Source organism: Haemaphysalis longicornis, unplaced genomic scaffold (assembly GCF_048455015.1).
Source record: "Haemaphysalis longicornis isolate Haplotype H1 unplaced genomic scaffold, Haemaphysalis longicornis Haplotype H1 scaffold_12, whole genome shotgun sequence".
Lineage (NCBI taxonomy): Eukaryota > Metazoa > Arthropoda > Arachnida > Ixodida > Ixodidae > Haemaphysalis > Haemaphysalis longicornis.
The window spans coordinates 63,172,096-63,187,418 of NW_027526225.1; the positions used below are offsets into that span (position 1 = coordinate 63,172,096).

The 15,323-nt window shown below is 48.9% G+C and overlaps 1 protein-coding gene across 4 annotated transcripts in view; it reads left to right on the plus strand.

Moving 5' to 3' along the window:
* Window positions 1-15,323, plus strand: part of Cpes (Ceramide phosphoethanolamine synthase) — a 99,638-nt gene that overhangs the window by 68,701 nt on the left and 15,614 nt on the right. The window contains exon 1 of one of the 4 annotated variants that reach the window (XM_077693393.1): window positions 8,224-8,375. The exons of the other annotated variants lie outside the window; for them this stretch is intronic. Within the exon in view, the coding sequence (XP_077549519.1) occupies window positions 8,336-8,375 (40 nt within the window). The 5' untranslated portion in view covers window positions 8,224-8,335. Of the gene's footprint in view, window positions 1-8,223; window positions 8,376-15,323 lie in introns of those variants that run through there. 4 annotated transcript variants of the gene reach the window in all.

A 15,323-nucleotide genomic window follows, 5' to 3' on the forward strand; every position in this document is an offset into this window, starting at 1 on the left:
TCGGGGAAATGCGGGGGAATTTTTTTTAGTGCAATGGAGCTCGTCAATGGCTTACTTTGGTCGTCTGGTATTAGCTATTGGTCATTCACCGGCGTTGTGGTGAAGCCACTTTCGGAGCCCACCAATTGACGGCGGACCTTACATGAAATTCTCTTCGTTAGCTTTTAGATTTGTCCGTGCCAGGGGCAGTTACAGCGGTTTTTGCTTTGTAATTATAAGAAACCGTTTGAGCAAGCATATGTGCTTTTCAGATCAACTGATGTAATAAATAAATAAACAAATAAATAAATAAATAAATAAATAAATAAATAAATAAATAAATAAAAAAAAATAAATAAATAAATAAATAAATAAATAAAATAAATAAATAAATACATAAATAAATAAATAAATAAATAAATAAATAAGAGACGAAGTAAACAATTACACCTGCCGCCATGTTTTCCCACTTTCGAAGTAGGTGATGCACATAGTGCGACATAGCCGTGCTCGCGCCAAGATGGCTGACGCCCATGAAATCGTCGCTTCTTCAATCATGGTTCGCCTCATCGTTATTCCACCACGTAACAAACTAAATAAGTGAATAAATGTTTATTAAAGTGCCCAGGAACAGCTGTAAAAGCCTTCGTGGGGGCGCAACGAGAGGGAAAAAAACAGGCAGCACTGCAATACAATAATCAGTCAATCATATGTTTGTCAATCAATCATGTTTATTTATTGTGCCAAGGAACGGCCTTGAGTTAAGGCCTTAGTACTGGCGCATAAAGGCAAACCAGTTTAAAAAATGTTAGGCAAAAGAAGACAAGTCAAGATAAAGTGCAGACGATAAGGAGAGGTAACAAGTAAAATAGAACTTTGAGAGGGATATGGACGAGATAAAAAAAGCAACGTTGACACTGTATATGAACAACATATAAGTAGGAAAGGCTGCAAGACATTGGAAAATATACACTGTACACACAATGAGCACAAGCAAAATAAGACGGCAAGGATGATGATCATGATAAAATAATAATGATGATGACGATGGAGAAACTCATTTAAAACCGAGTCCGAAACCAGTCCGCAAGGGGTTCCTGGTATTTCTTGTTCAAATTTTTATTTACCGTTAAGTCCTTCGTCAACTTCGCTGAGCGCACAGTACGCGTCAGTATGCGGTCTATTGTGTGGGGCATCCGTTGACGTCTTTAATGAAGCGAAGCTGCGTTTTATGAACTCTCTTCGTTACGCACGTTGAGCGTTGACATTCGCTCGCCGGGACGCGTCCGCCGTCATTGAAGCTCGGTCTCTCCTCGCTCTTATTGTGCGTGGCGCTTTGTTTTTTCGTGCAATGCCCGTCACGCAGCGCTTTCATTGTGTCAGCGGCGGTGCACTCCCACTTGTGACGTCACAAGGCCGCTGGCCCGCGCGACAAACAAATGGCTGTGCACTGGGGCTGCACTGGCTGCGATTAATGGCACGCGAGGGTAAGATGCCGCCGAAAGGAGATTGAATGTCCAAGTTCTTCGTATACTGAAGCATCCGGATGACTGGACAGGTGTGTAGCTTTGTTGGGTCCCTTAACTGCTTTCTTCTTCTTTTATTTCTGCGATAACGGCTCCACGTAGTGCAAAACAACAGGGTGACCTGGTGAATTCAAAACCGGATAACTTGAAACTCAACGAAAGTTTTAGATGCGAAGCATCTCATGCGATCGGGGCTGTGTCCCTCCCTCCCTCGTTGTCGTTGTCCGCCGTCCACTCTCTACTGCGCATGCGCGTCTCTTCAGTCCCGTCAGCGTTCGGGCTGACGTCAGCGCAGTCCACTATAAAAAGAAATAGTTAGGCGGCGCCAGGTGTCGATCCCACGACTCTCTGGCCGCAACGGGAGGTACGTGGCGCTCGTCCCACTGCGCTACAAACCGAGACGGGAGCGTGTGCTACGAACGCGCCTTATGTCCTCACTCATTCAAACTACGTCAAGAAGCTGCTGATACAACGAAGGCACGCGAAGCTGAACGTCAACGGAAACGACGAACTGAAAACTAATGGGAACTTCAGTCGACCCCATGGCTGCTTCGCATACTACTCAGGGTTCCCCTACGGGAAGATGGTGTAATTTTTTTAAAGTGAACGCTTTCGTAATGGGACCGATGTTGTTCTGTCAAAAAACTAATGCATTTCCCCGCAAACCGGTTGGTCGAACGAAAAGCTGTGATAAGATCTCTGAACACTGCGCGTGCGTGCAACCCGGCTTCCACTTCGTCAAAACGCTTACGGGAAAATCGCGAAAAAGTAACGGTTCCACAAGAAAATACACGTAGCATCGAAAATGAAGGAGGAGTACAATACAGTAAAAGCTCGTTAATGCGAACTCAAAGGGGACCATAAAATTGTTCGAATTAAGCGGAGTTCGAATTAACGAGCTTTTACTGTAGCATATATACCTTTACCCTATAAGCCACGTATCGGTATACACTGTTTAGATCGTTCGTAGATGCGTTTACCTGGTGCGCGAAAAATAGTCACATCGGTTCATTCGCCTTTCGCGATTTGGGTCTTTTGAAGGTTTGACGACCAATTGGACGCACTTTCAGCAACGACTGGGCACACTTTTAACTTTCGCATTTATCTCAAACTTCTTTAGGAATGGGTAGTAATTTTTTTTTAGATAACGAAGCGAAGTTCCGTTGTCTCCATGCGCAGTTTCCTGCTTATATTGCGAAGTTACGCGTCCATCACCTCCCGTTTCATCACCTTTTGTAGAAAATCATTACCTAACTTGAAACAAGCTGAACCGACGATCGTCATAGTGAAATCACTTTGTCTGAATTCCTTGCTTCATTTGAAGTTCCTTGCATTCCCGCTTATATGACGAAGTACCGCTTATAACGAGGTTATTTTCCCTTCCCGGGCACTTTGTTATAACCAATGTTTTTTTTTTCTCCCTTGGATTGGGGGGAATACATTAAATTTGGTTCTGTGACGCCATTTTGAGGATCACAATGAATTCGCGAGGCCATTTCAGTGAAGCCAACCTCCTTCACAATTCCCATCAGCCAGTGGAAACTTGGCGCCTTACTAAACGAACCGGAAAGCAAACTTAGGTCGGCTAAGCGGACCATGGAAAGAAGAACGATACGAGTAACGTTAAGGGAGAGCGAACGAGCTTCCTGGATCAGAGAACATTGATTGATCGTGGGGTTTAACGCGCCGACGCAACGCAGGTGACGAGGCGCGCCGTATAGTGGAGGACTCCGGATGAAGTTTGACCAGCTTTAACGTGAGCCGAAATCTCGTACACGCGGCCGTTTTTGCTTTTCGCCTCCACCAGAAAAGCGGCCGCCGCGGCCGCGGGAATCGAACCCGCGTCCGGATCAGAGAACGAACTAGAGTAGAGTATATCACAGGCCAAATAAAGAAAAACAGAAATGGACTTTGGCTGGCCACGTGATAACAGAGTGGATAAAGAGAGGCGGCTCTTGGAGGAAGGGAAGACCAATAACTCGATGGAAATATGAAACAAGGAAACTTGGAGGCAGGGAATGGACTTGGGCAGCGCAAGACAGGGGCAGGCGCAGGTTAACAGGAGAGGCCTTTGTTCTGTAGTGGACCTAATCGGCTGTTGTTGTTGTTGTTTTTGTCGATGATGATGATGAGCCCTTGAGTGGCTTTGGCTTAGGGTGGGCGCTTCTTTTTTCTTCCTCCGCGAAGCACGCCCCAATAAGCGTCGTAAACTGTATGTGGGCACTGTTCAACTGAGTATAATGCACAGCCAAGTAATCGGTCTCGGCTACGGACACCTCCATGTTAGGCAGTATACCCAGAGGATATAGTGGTGTCCAGGGCCTGTTGCAATCTTTTCCAAGCTGCGTTGGCGGTAGGACGGTCGCTGACCTCTGACGCGTACCCCGGGGGTTGGAGGCCATGCCCTTGATAAACTTTGCCCTACCAACGTTAAGCACTACGGAGATAAAAGATAGCACCTTGCGGGAAATCGCATCGGTTGGCAAAGGGGAGTCTGTTCCACGAACGTGCAGCTTCCACTGTCTCCTCTTTCCGAAAAATCTGAAATTTAAATTTTTTTTTTCAACGTCAGATTCAGGTTCATTGGCGCGCATGAGCCCGCAGGCGTGTCATAAATACAAATCCGCTTGCCAGCCATATCATTTTTTTTTAAAAGTCAACAAACTCCTCTATTCCGTCGTCGTTTGTCTGTCAGTTTTAACCCTACAGCCTTCTCCACACAGGCTCCCTCCCGTTCGGAATTCTTATCTGTTTCTGGGCTGCTCCGTAGTGTGGCAAGCTACTAAAGAGTAGGAAGACCGGAGGCAAGGTATTAGGAGTGTCATTTCTCTGTCCTTTGCTCAATTTTATTAACCGCGGATCTCTGTCCCCACAACTACTTCCGCCAGAAATAATTCATGACGTCATATGAAGTGGCGTGTGGAAAGAGGGCGAAAGAGCTAGGGATGAGAAGGGTAGAGGGCTGTGCACGGCACCCTCGCTCCCCATCCTCCGCTAGTGCTTCTCTATATATAGCTCCCTCTTTGTAGTTCCTTGCGGTAGCTACATAGGGGAACTCTATCCTCCTGTTAAGCGCCATCTACCTTCCCCGCCATCTAGCTTTCCCTCTTCCCTGAAGCCTCCCCATCATAACTGAATGCTGTACCAGTTACAAGTAAACATTCCAGGTTGACGCTTTTTTTTTTTTTGAGGCGCAGCTGTCTGTAGCTAGGATGCGGGATTTTATGGCGTCCACGCGGAGGGAAAACGCAGTGTGGGAAAGCCAGCTTACAGAGACCGTTCTTTCACCCATAAGGTTATACGGCCTTCAGGTTTGGTATTCAACAGCTTGTATTGCTGTTGTCTTGCTTGTATTGCTGTTGTATTGTCCCTGAAAAATGTCTTCTCAGCGATGCGTTTGTGTTCAGAAGTGAAGCCGACTTTAGGGCGAACGGTGTAAGCTTGGTTAGCTTACAAAGACCAAGTTTACACCGATAACGTTCCAGGGCATTCATATTTTGATACAAGACGGCTTACTGGGGCCAGATGCCGGTCGGGTCGCCAAAAAATTACGCCTGCGTGTATGTGACGAGTAAGAGAGAGATCGAGAACACGGCAGCCGAGAGACAACACCCGTTTTACTGAGGACGCGCGAGATACGACGCACGTACAGCAAACACGCATCATGAGAGTACGAGTCTCGTACGAGAGTGCGAGCCGAGTACGGGCCTCACGAGAGTACGAGAGTACGAGCCACACGCATCACGAGAGTACAGGGCTCGTACTCTCGTACCCTCGTACGAGAGTGCGAGCCCTGATAAGTAAGAGTACGAGAGTACGAGTCTTCGTACTCGTACGTACGAGTACGATATTTTTGACGCACAGAAGGCTCTGCGTCTCACAGTGTGGCGTCGCAGCACAGCACTTGCCGGTCAGTGGCCGCGTCGAATCTCCGGCGCACAAGAACTGTGATGCGACTCTGTCGCGTCGCGTCGCGGCGCGGGGATATCTGCATCGCACGAAATAGCGGGTCCAGCCGTAACTGGAAACCGGGGTCCGCTGGACAAGTGCGCTCGGCTTCGTGTCCCGTTGAGGCCAACTCGAACTCGAGTCCCGCAATAACTTGACCTCAGGGGTCGTTGTCCTTCGCAGTAACCAAGATTAGGGCCCGAGCGCCCCTCCGAACCGCTTCCACCGGCGCACCCCTAGCAATGCCGAGCCGCATCCCCGCGTCTTCCTACTTGACCTGCACCCCCGTGGGTGGCCGACTCACCGGACCAGTGTCGAGGATGATCATGGCGATGCCGTCGCACTTACCACACTGCTCACTCTGTGCACCAGACCACAGAATAATGTTCAGATTTGTTCTGTGGACCAGAACACAAGATGGTGTTCAGCTTTGTGTTATTGCTAAACGGAACTCGCCTGTCGGCCTCCGTGTCGTTGGGGTTGAGTCTCGGATTTGACTCTAATGGCCTGGGTTCGAGCCCCAGCTACTCGTCATTATTTATTGTAATAGTTTTGGTCTGGTCCACAGAATAAGACTCCGCAATATCCTATTGTCTGGTCCACAGAACAAGTACTGCCCACACTCATAAGGCTTATGAAAAAAAAGTCTTTCCAGCAATCGATTTACGTTTGGGGGTGAAGCCGACTTTAACAAGACCGGTGCAAGCTTGTTCTTTGTAAGCTGGCTTTCTCACATTGGATGTCACACAGAGAAGCCTACTTGTAAAAAATATGGCTGCGGCTTAGCTCAGCTAACCTTGGATTAACAAAGAAAAGACTCGGCTTGGTTTCGCTTGCCACGTCTCAAAACCGTTCGGTTTCGTGCAACGCTAACAGAAGGAGGCCGGGCGAATGCGGTGTTCATTCACAGCGAACGCACCGTTCCTCGTCGCCGGGCGCGAGATGAGTCACGTTGCCCGAGAGGACCCAGTGCTGTATGCATGGGAGGCTGCGGGGTTTGCGGCTGCCCCGGCCGCAGCGGCGGCGGCGACCGCTGCTCGTTCTGCGCAGAACGACTGAAAACGTGACCTTGTGCGCAGCGCTGACAGCGGGCCCGGCGAATCACGCGATGCGCTTCGAGGGGTGTGTCGCGGGAGGGGGGGGGGGGGGGGGGGGGGTGTCACCGGTCAAAAGGTCACTTTGCGCATCGCTGGTGACATCGCTGGGTGAATCGCTGGGCGAAAGTAGTAAAGCTTTGCTTTAAAATGCGGTGCAAACGGGGTCCGAAAACAGCGGCGCCGTCGACGGCAATCCGATATTAATGTGGCGTCCGTCGAGCGTACCCAACAGTCGGCTCGTAAGCGACGAGCGAGAACAGACGATACGTATCGGGATTCAGAGAATGCCGCTAAGGGCCTTCGGAGCCGAGCTGCCAACTCAGAAGAGTTCGAGGGCGCGTACGCCAGTAAGAGACTTTCTCGGTCGTCATTTCGGCTCCAGATGCAACGTGTGCGACAAACTATGGTTCGATAACGACCACACCGCAGACACGAAAGTCTGACGCACTAGCCGGGGAAGCACCGCGATAACCTCCCCCCTCCTCGCCCCCAACGCCCCCAACTTCGCTGGACAACCAGCTTCACAAAGCGATTTTTTTACCCGCATTTAGTAGTCGACAGAAATGGGGCAGTATTTTTTGGGTTGTTTGCTCCGTCAATTCACGCAGATAAGGAACGTTCTGGCTCGGTGGAATTTCTCCTCCGAGCCGTTGATTTCGTGGTGGTCGGAGATTCGCGGTGCTTTCTGCACTTGGAGCGAGAACACGCTCGCTGGTCTTGCCATCTTGTTTTTTGCGTTTTGTTCCGCAATGTGCGCTCACGGTTGTTGCCGCGTGGAAGGCACAGAGTTTTATCTTTGGGCACCAACCGCGCAGGAAGTTCTTATCAAAGAAGCAATGGCGCAGCGCATTGCCCCAAGGCAATGCAACAGCAGCACGCCAGTACGTCCCAAATGGTCCTTCCGCGAGCACGCAGCCGCTAGCAAGAAACCAGTGACTGCTCGTTGAGCAGGCGATCGTTTACGCCGGAAGGTTGTGTCGTCATCAGCTTGTTCTAACTGCGCCTTCTTGATGGCCCATTGCCGGAGTCCAACGACCGAAGCCTTTCATGTCGCCCCAGTACCCGGACGAACTGCCCTGAACGGGTTTCCCCGCTTTTGGGGCTGAAATGTCAATGAATTTTTCGCACGACATCGGTTGCGGCTACCCGGGGAATGCTATTTTTCACCGCGTACGCTGGCAGAACGTGCCGGGTCTCGTTCCGGCGACCTGGGCCGTGCGGAAACCGTACACGCCGACGCGTGACGCGTCCGTGCAAATACGGTTCGGACCGCCGCGAGGCGGCGCATCCGGCGGCGTCGGAGCTCGCGAGTCTCTCTTTACTCACCCCGTCGCTTTTTCGTTACACAAACACGGGATCGTTGTTTGCTGCGTCGTGTACATAGTCGTAAAGTTTTATGAAGTGAGTCACGCAGAGTTCGTCTTTGTTTGCGGCCGTCGCGTGCTCTTTTTGGGCAACGATTCGATGCGCGATCGTTGCCGAAGGTTGGAGAGGCGGGTGTCGAAGGAAAGCGCATGCTCAGACAAAGGCTACTTATATGGTCTGACCTATTGAAGTATGCATTAGAAGACACATCGCATGCGCTGTGTGTGCTGTGTAAATACCGAAATGGTTTCTACAGTGGGTGCAGTGGCCCCCTACCGTGCGTAGGACCTTCTTTACCGATTGTACTACGAGTAGACTACTTGTAAGGATTGGAAATTTCAATCCTAGAGACTGAGCACGTGGCGGAGCTGAAAACTGAGAACTACATTTGGATAGAAGAGTAATTCAAACAGCACTCTGATGGTACAGCTCACCTCACTACCCACCAGCGCACGCGCAAGTGAGTACAGTCGACTTCGTTGCTTAGTTATAACGAACATTGAATTACCAAATATAACGAACGAAATTCGAAATTTGGTTGCTCGTGCTGAATTTTAGTGGCACTTGTGCTGCTTGTAACAAAACGGTACCAGTTACAACAAAGGAACTGTGCTGACCGCATGGCTAAAAATAGTATCCAAGCTAGTGTGCATGGTAAAACCTCTCCAATAACTCGCCTGAAAGGTTGCATTACGCGGTTAATTGTGCGGGAGATATGGGGATTATTTGTTGTTTTTGTCTGTGGGCATATGGGGGTGCGGGTTATATGCGGGGGTGGATTATACGCGCGAAAATACGTTACGTTACAGTGTAGGGCATGTCTTAAAATAGTGCTCCCGATCTGCATAACAGGAATTGATGTGCGTGCTGTTGTGACGCATGTCGGATATAACGAATAAATTCTCGCTGACGGTGCGATATCGTTAATCGAGGGTCGATTGCAGTGGAAAATATTGTTCGATGCACTTACAAAGTTTCGAAACGTTCACGCTGACGCGTCCGATATAATTACCTGCAAAACTCACGTCATGGTATTTTTTGACACAGACGACTTTGCAAAAAATTAACCGTTCCATTGGGTAATTTCAGCTTAGTTTTAAATGAGCGACAGCATTGTGGAAATAGCTTTGCATTGTGGTAGTACGAGTAGTGCGACACAGATTTTGACGGCAAGGTTGTTATGAATTGAGGAGTGTGACCACGCATGTGAGGGGCCATTACTCATAAGCCCCCCTTCCCTTCCTCCTTGGTTCATACTTATAATTTGTCAGTTACAAGTACAACATACACGACATAACGTGAAATAGAAATGGTTCATGATAGCTGGCACGTTTAAAGTACCTCAAAGCTGCACATCCTAACATTTTGAAGGCGGAGGAGGAATTCCTCGGGGCCTGCAGATACCCAGAAACTAGGAACAACAGCAAAAAACTATTTCGTTGTTGCACGCATTCGCGCATGACATGCAACAATAAGACCCCCCCCCCACCTAAAAAAAAAGAAAGCAGTCAATTTTTTGAAGATCCGTTACAGGGGCGCAAGGACGGATAGATTTTCGGAGTTCTGTTGAGGCACCTTAATTTGCTCATGATGCTTCTCTGTGTCCTGGTGAGGCCCCTTTATTTGCTTTAGATGCTACTTGTGAGGCGCCGCTCCGTGGGGCGCACGTTTCGTTTTTGGAGACGTCAGTCTTGCTTGGGCTACTTAAACGCGAATTTTTTTGTCTGTCCGTCCGTCCGTCCGTCTGTCTGTCTGTCTGTCTGTTCGTTCTGTTCTGTTCTGTCTGTCTGTCTGTCTGTCTGTCTGTCTGTCTGTCTGTCTGTCTGTCTGTCCGTCCGTACGTCAAAACTTTAAAGGAACACTTGAACGAGACGCTTACATAGGCAATACATTTCCAAACTACATATGGTGGCAATGACTTGTCAGCATTTAGCAAAACTTGTTGCTGAGCTAGTTGGTACATACTTAAATTAAAGGAAGAAGAAAACGTGGCGCAAACTAGGCGTGGACTAAGAAGACAAGATGAGACGAAGACGAAGATTTTGGTGCCGGCATGTCTCATCTTTTCTTCTTCGTCCACGCCTAGTTTGCGCCACGTTTTCTTCTTTGTCAACGTTGTTGAGCAAGAAAAAGAACTGCGCATATTTGAGACAAGACATCAAGTACATAAGTGACATTTGCATTGTTCTTTTAATCAAATACGCAGGGTGGCTGGAGTTTTGCGTCAGCAAATTAAAAAAAAATATACGCCTTGCCCAAAATACAACAAACGCTCGCAGTGCCCCCTCTGGGCGGCATTTCAAGAAGTCCAACACTAACAAATGGTTCCACTAGAGGGCACGAGGGCAGTGAAACGCGGCAAAATTGAATTGACTTGGGCGAACCTCCGCTGCGTAATCGTGGGAGGAGGGAGAGGCGGGCAGAGAACGTGAGAAGTGGGCGGGAAAGACGAGAGGCATTCACGTGGCAGGGACGGAAGAAGACTATCGTCTTTCAGCGATATTTGCCGCGAAGTGAGCAGATACGTGGTCATTGTTTTATCCCTTGGTCCAACGCCGACCCGAGGAACGCGCCACGCGATGTCATCCTCTTGCACACGGCGCACGTCTTCTCCGAATCCGCCGAGCCCTCGCTCCAACACTCGGCCAATGACGTCACGCTCCCTCCACTGCGAAGGGGCGCTCCGCAGGCTCGTTCCACGAGGACAAGCGCATACTGCCGGTTTGAGCCTTATATGCGCACAAGTGTTTGCTTTTACAGCGAAGCTGTTAGCCTCTCGCTGGTCGGAAAATTTCGTGTCGTAAACAAAAAACCCAGGCAGGACCCAGCATTTCTCGCCTAAGACGCAGAGCGCATGCGTCAGGCTAATCTGACATACAGCATAGGGCTCAGTATTCATTAAAAAAAAACACAAAACAAGCATCTGAATCGCATTCTGAATCACCTTGTGTTCCTGCTAAAGATTACATTTGCAGATTATGTTTGAAGGCTAGGCAGGACTAGCGTCACTAAATGGAGCAATTCTTGCCCAAGACGCCGAGCGCATGCGGAGGGCTAGGCACGGCCCAGCATTTGCCGCCAGACAAGTCGAGTGCAAGCGACACGACCGCCGAGACAACGAGGAACATTTCATACCCTCCCCCATCAGCATGTGTAGTGGTTTACAACAGCTTCGATGGACACCCACTTTTGCAGGGCGGGATGGCGACCAATTTTTATCTTGCCCCTCTTCGACACTGTTTCTTAACGTGCTTTTTTCGCTCATTTGCTATCGTAAAAACTCATCTAACGTGCATTCTCACCGAAAAGAACGCCGATACTCTCGTTTATGCGCTTAAATTCTGCTTCAAATATTCCTGGGGTTCCTCTTGCGCTGAATAAGGTACACGCCATGGCAACGGTTTTAGTAGTTTGGGACGGGCTTGCCTGGTATACCCCGAATTCAGTCATTCTTTCATCTGTTTTTTTTTTTTTGGCCGGGTGGTTAAATCTAGTGACGGACGGACGGACATTTTCCCGTTTAGGCGGCGCAATACAGACTCGTTTTGAAAAGGGACGAGGGAAAGTCAACGCGCTTAGGCCATTATCCCGCTGGGAGAAAGTGCGCCAAGTGAGCCCATCTCCGCCTGGTCAGGTACTATCGGCCAATGTCCCAGTAATAAAATACGAAGAGTAAAATGTCTTGCCCTAGTTCAGTTACTTGTATGGGATTAACCGTTTTTAGGCCATTTATTCTGTCTCTTCGGGCCGCAAAACTGGCTCCGTAAATGGAGATTCATAACTTTAATGAAGCTCATTCTTATTCGGCAGGTCGCTTGAACGGATAGGGAGGCCACAACTATTGGGTAAACAGGGATTTCATCGCAGTAGACTTTATCTTTCTTGCACTACTTAAACCCAGAAATTTTGGTCTGTCTGTATGTCTGTCTGTCTGTCTGTCCGTCTGTCTGTGACTCGATTCAGCTAGCCACCCGGTCAAAGTAAAATTCATATTGCGCAATGGTCTTATATACTCACAGCCAAACGGAAACGTCTAAGCCCGGTTTATATGTTCATACTTGTCAACTTTGTTGAACAAGAACAAGACATTACGCAAATATAAGACAGGAAATTAGTACACAAGGGATATTTACAGTGTTCCTTTATTAAAAAATTCACGGATGCTTGGTTTTTCCATAGCAAATGATATTCTACATCTACTGCAGAAAACCGCCGCCTCCTGGCGGCATATGAAAAATCACGCGGCAACAGCAACGAAAGGTTCCACCATCCAGGCCAATACACGCAACAATGAAACTTTATCTAAGCTCTCCAAGGCTTTTAACCAAGTCTCCCACATGCTTCGACGTGTTTCTAACCGCCACCGTGGCATGAAGGAAAAAGACATGGTCCGACTGGTCCAGTCTCTCCTTATTTCACGTGTCACGTATGTCGCACCGTACCTTATCCTCACCAAAAGTGACACGGACACCATTGACCGGCTTATACGAAAAGCATTCAAACAAGCGCTAAATCTTCCTATGAACACCTCCACGGCCCGTCTTTTACAACTGGGCCTCCACAACACGGTGTCAGAACTTATTGAAGGCCATTTATCTAGTCAACGTCTCCGTCTCACCCAAACACCTGCGGGCTTAGCCCTCCTGAAAAGACTTCACGTCCCATGCCAATCCACTGCCTCTCAGCCCCTCCCTCATAACTGGAGAAGTGTTATCCGGGTTCGCCCCTTGCCAAAAAATATGCACCCGGACCTACAGCCCGGCCGCCGAAAAGCGCGAAGTCAAGTGCACGAGACCATCTATGGAAAGCGTGCAGATGTCTCTTACACGGACGCTAGCACCTACCCCAACGGACAAAATCAAGTAGCCGTAGTCACCACCAAGACCGCCCTCGTAGCTTCAGCAACAATCGAGACGTCGTCAATATCGGTTGCCGAAGAGTTCGCCATCGCATTAGCCCTCATTCATACGAAGAACCCCGTAATCATCACAGATTCTCAAGCAGCCTGCAGAAGCTTTCTAGCCGGAAGGGTGGCCCACTCAACCTTAAAACTACTGTCTTTGCATCAACCCTGCCGGAAAGTCACCCTCGTTTGGACTCCTGGCCATTCCTCACTGACGGGCAATAACTTTGCTCACCAGCAAGCCTGCGCCCTGTCCCTCCAGGCTACTGAGGATACCGAACCGTCCGTCCCTCTACTGACTTTTCAGGACATCACTCAATATTACCGGTTCGAGCGACAGCACTTCCCTCCTCCGCATCCTAAACTCTCAAAAGAAGAAGAATCCCTACTTCGCCGACTGCAGAGCAATACCTTCCCTCACCCAGTCCGCCTCCATCGCATGTTTCCCACGCAATTCCCGGCCACATGCAAGTTCTGCTTACAACCCGGTACTCTTCCCCACATCATATTACTGTGCAAGCACAACCCCAACCTCCCCCCTCTTCCATCCCCCCTTCCCACCCCTGAGCTGTGGGAGAACCTTGTGACCAGCAGCGATCTGGACGTCCAGACACGTTTGGCCTCCAGAGCGAAGGCTGCCGGCTCATCGCATGGCTTCCTGGAATAAGGAACCACTCCCACTTCACCGGCTCAATAAAATGTTTCTCTCTCTCTCTCCACTAGCTAGGTTCCACGCTCTGCTTGGAACGCACGTGGAGCACGGCCACGCGGCTCTATAAACCTTCTAGTCGGCCGCCTCCATTCACGCGCGTCTCCGCCGTACTGCAGCGCTGGCATCGAGGAACCCGGCCTGTAGCAGTGGAACGCAGTAAACTCAAATCGCCTCGCGCAAACCTTTAGTGTGTTTACCTTGGAATGAGCGCGACGGTGCAGGAACAGCATGAGAGGTGAGCGGGAAAGCAAAGGGGGGCATTTCCTTGGCAGACGTCTACAACGACTATCGTCTTTTGACGACATTTGCAACGAAAGGAGCAGATACGCGGCCAATTTTTTGTTTTATGCTCCCTTTTCTTCACTGACAAAATGAATTAAGCCTATATAAAACCTATAAACACCTATGGTCACAGCCAACGCACTGCACATTCTCTATGCCAGACCATAATGTTCAGCTTTATTCTAAAAGGGCTCCGGTCGCCGGCTTTTGTTGCACAGTGGTAGGGTCTTGTATTTTGGCGATAACGCCCTGGGTTCGAGTCCCGGCAGTTATGCATTTTATATAAGGGCAAGTCCCTTAGGGGCTGGAGCTGTTGGCGTCGCCTGCCGTCGTCGACGTAATCGTCGTTCGTCTTATGTAGTCACCGTACTAAAACACCGAAAAACTCGTTAACTCCTCGCGCTAGAACGTAACGCGTACTAAAAAAAACACCGGGACAATCGCTTTCCAATGCCTCGCGCTAAGAGCTTCGCGCTTCAGAGACAAGAGACTTTTACAGCAAACCTGTGTATACGTGTACCATCCAACGGTTTCATCTCCGTTCGCAAGAACGCCAAGGCGCCAAGAATACACTTATTCACTGCATGCTTCGCCCCTCACTAGGTTTTACGTTAGTGTAGATGGCACGGGATTTTTGTTTTCCCAAGTGCATTTTTTGCTGTAACCTGTTCACCTAAGTCAAGTCTATGCATTATTTATGTAAATAAGTGTTAATTGTTATCTCCTAGGTTGCTTTAGTCGAATAAGGATCAACTATACCGTGGTCCGGTACACAGAATAATCCTCAACATAACCTTGTAATCTGGTCCACAGAATAATGCCGCACATTATCCTGTGTTCATCATCATCATAATCATCGTCGTCGTCATCATCATAATAATCATCACCACCATCATCCACTGGTAGGCACTGCCCACAGTCAACGCTGCCCGGGCAAATCCTTTTTTTTTTGGTACAACGCAAACACGACAAGATTTTAAGCACTGAAATATTTATACGAAGGACGGTAAGGACAGAGACATGCGCATGTCTCTGTCCTTTACGTCCTTCGTATAAATATTTCGGCGCTTGAAATTCTTACCACGGAAGACCAACTAGCTCTTACCCAACGTTGTAACGTTCAAAACAATCCAAGGGCACAATCATCATCACCATCGCCGTCATCATTATCGTAATCATCATCATAATCATTCTCCTGTTGGCGGGTACTACTTGCCAATCCCCCTTTGTGGGCAGGTGCTTGTAGGGAGGAAGAAGATGACGGCGTTTGTAAGTGTTACTGGCGTTAATCCAACGCATTTACAGATGATGTACGGTATATCGATAATTATGCGCTCACGGGCCCCGGCAAGGTCCAGAATTTTGTGTGTAAGCGTACTTTGTGTGGCAAGAGTCACGAGGAATTCGATACTTAACGGAACAGTCTCAGGTGGGCTCCAATTCATTACGACAGGGAGCGATCCTTGTTCAGGGTCTAGCCAGAAGTAGACAGTTGCCATTAATTGATTTAG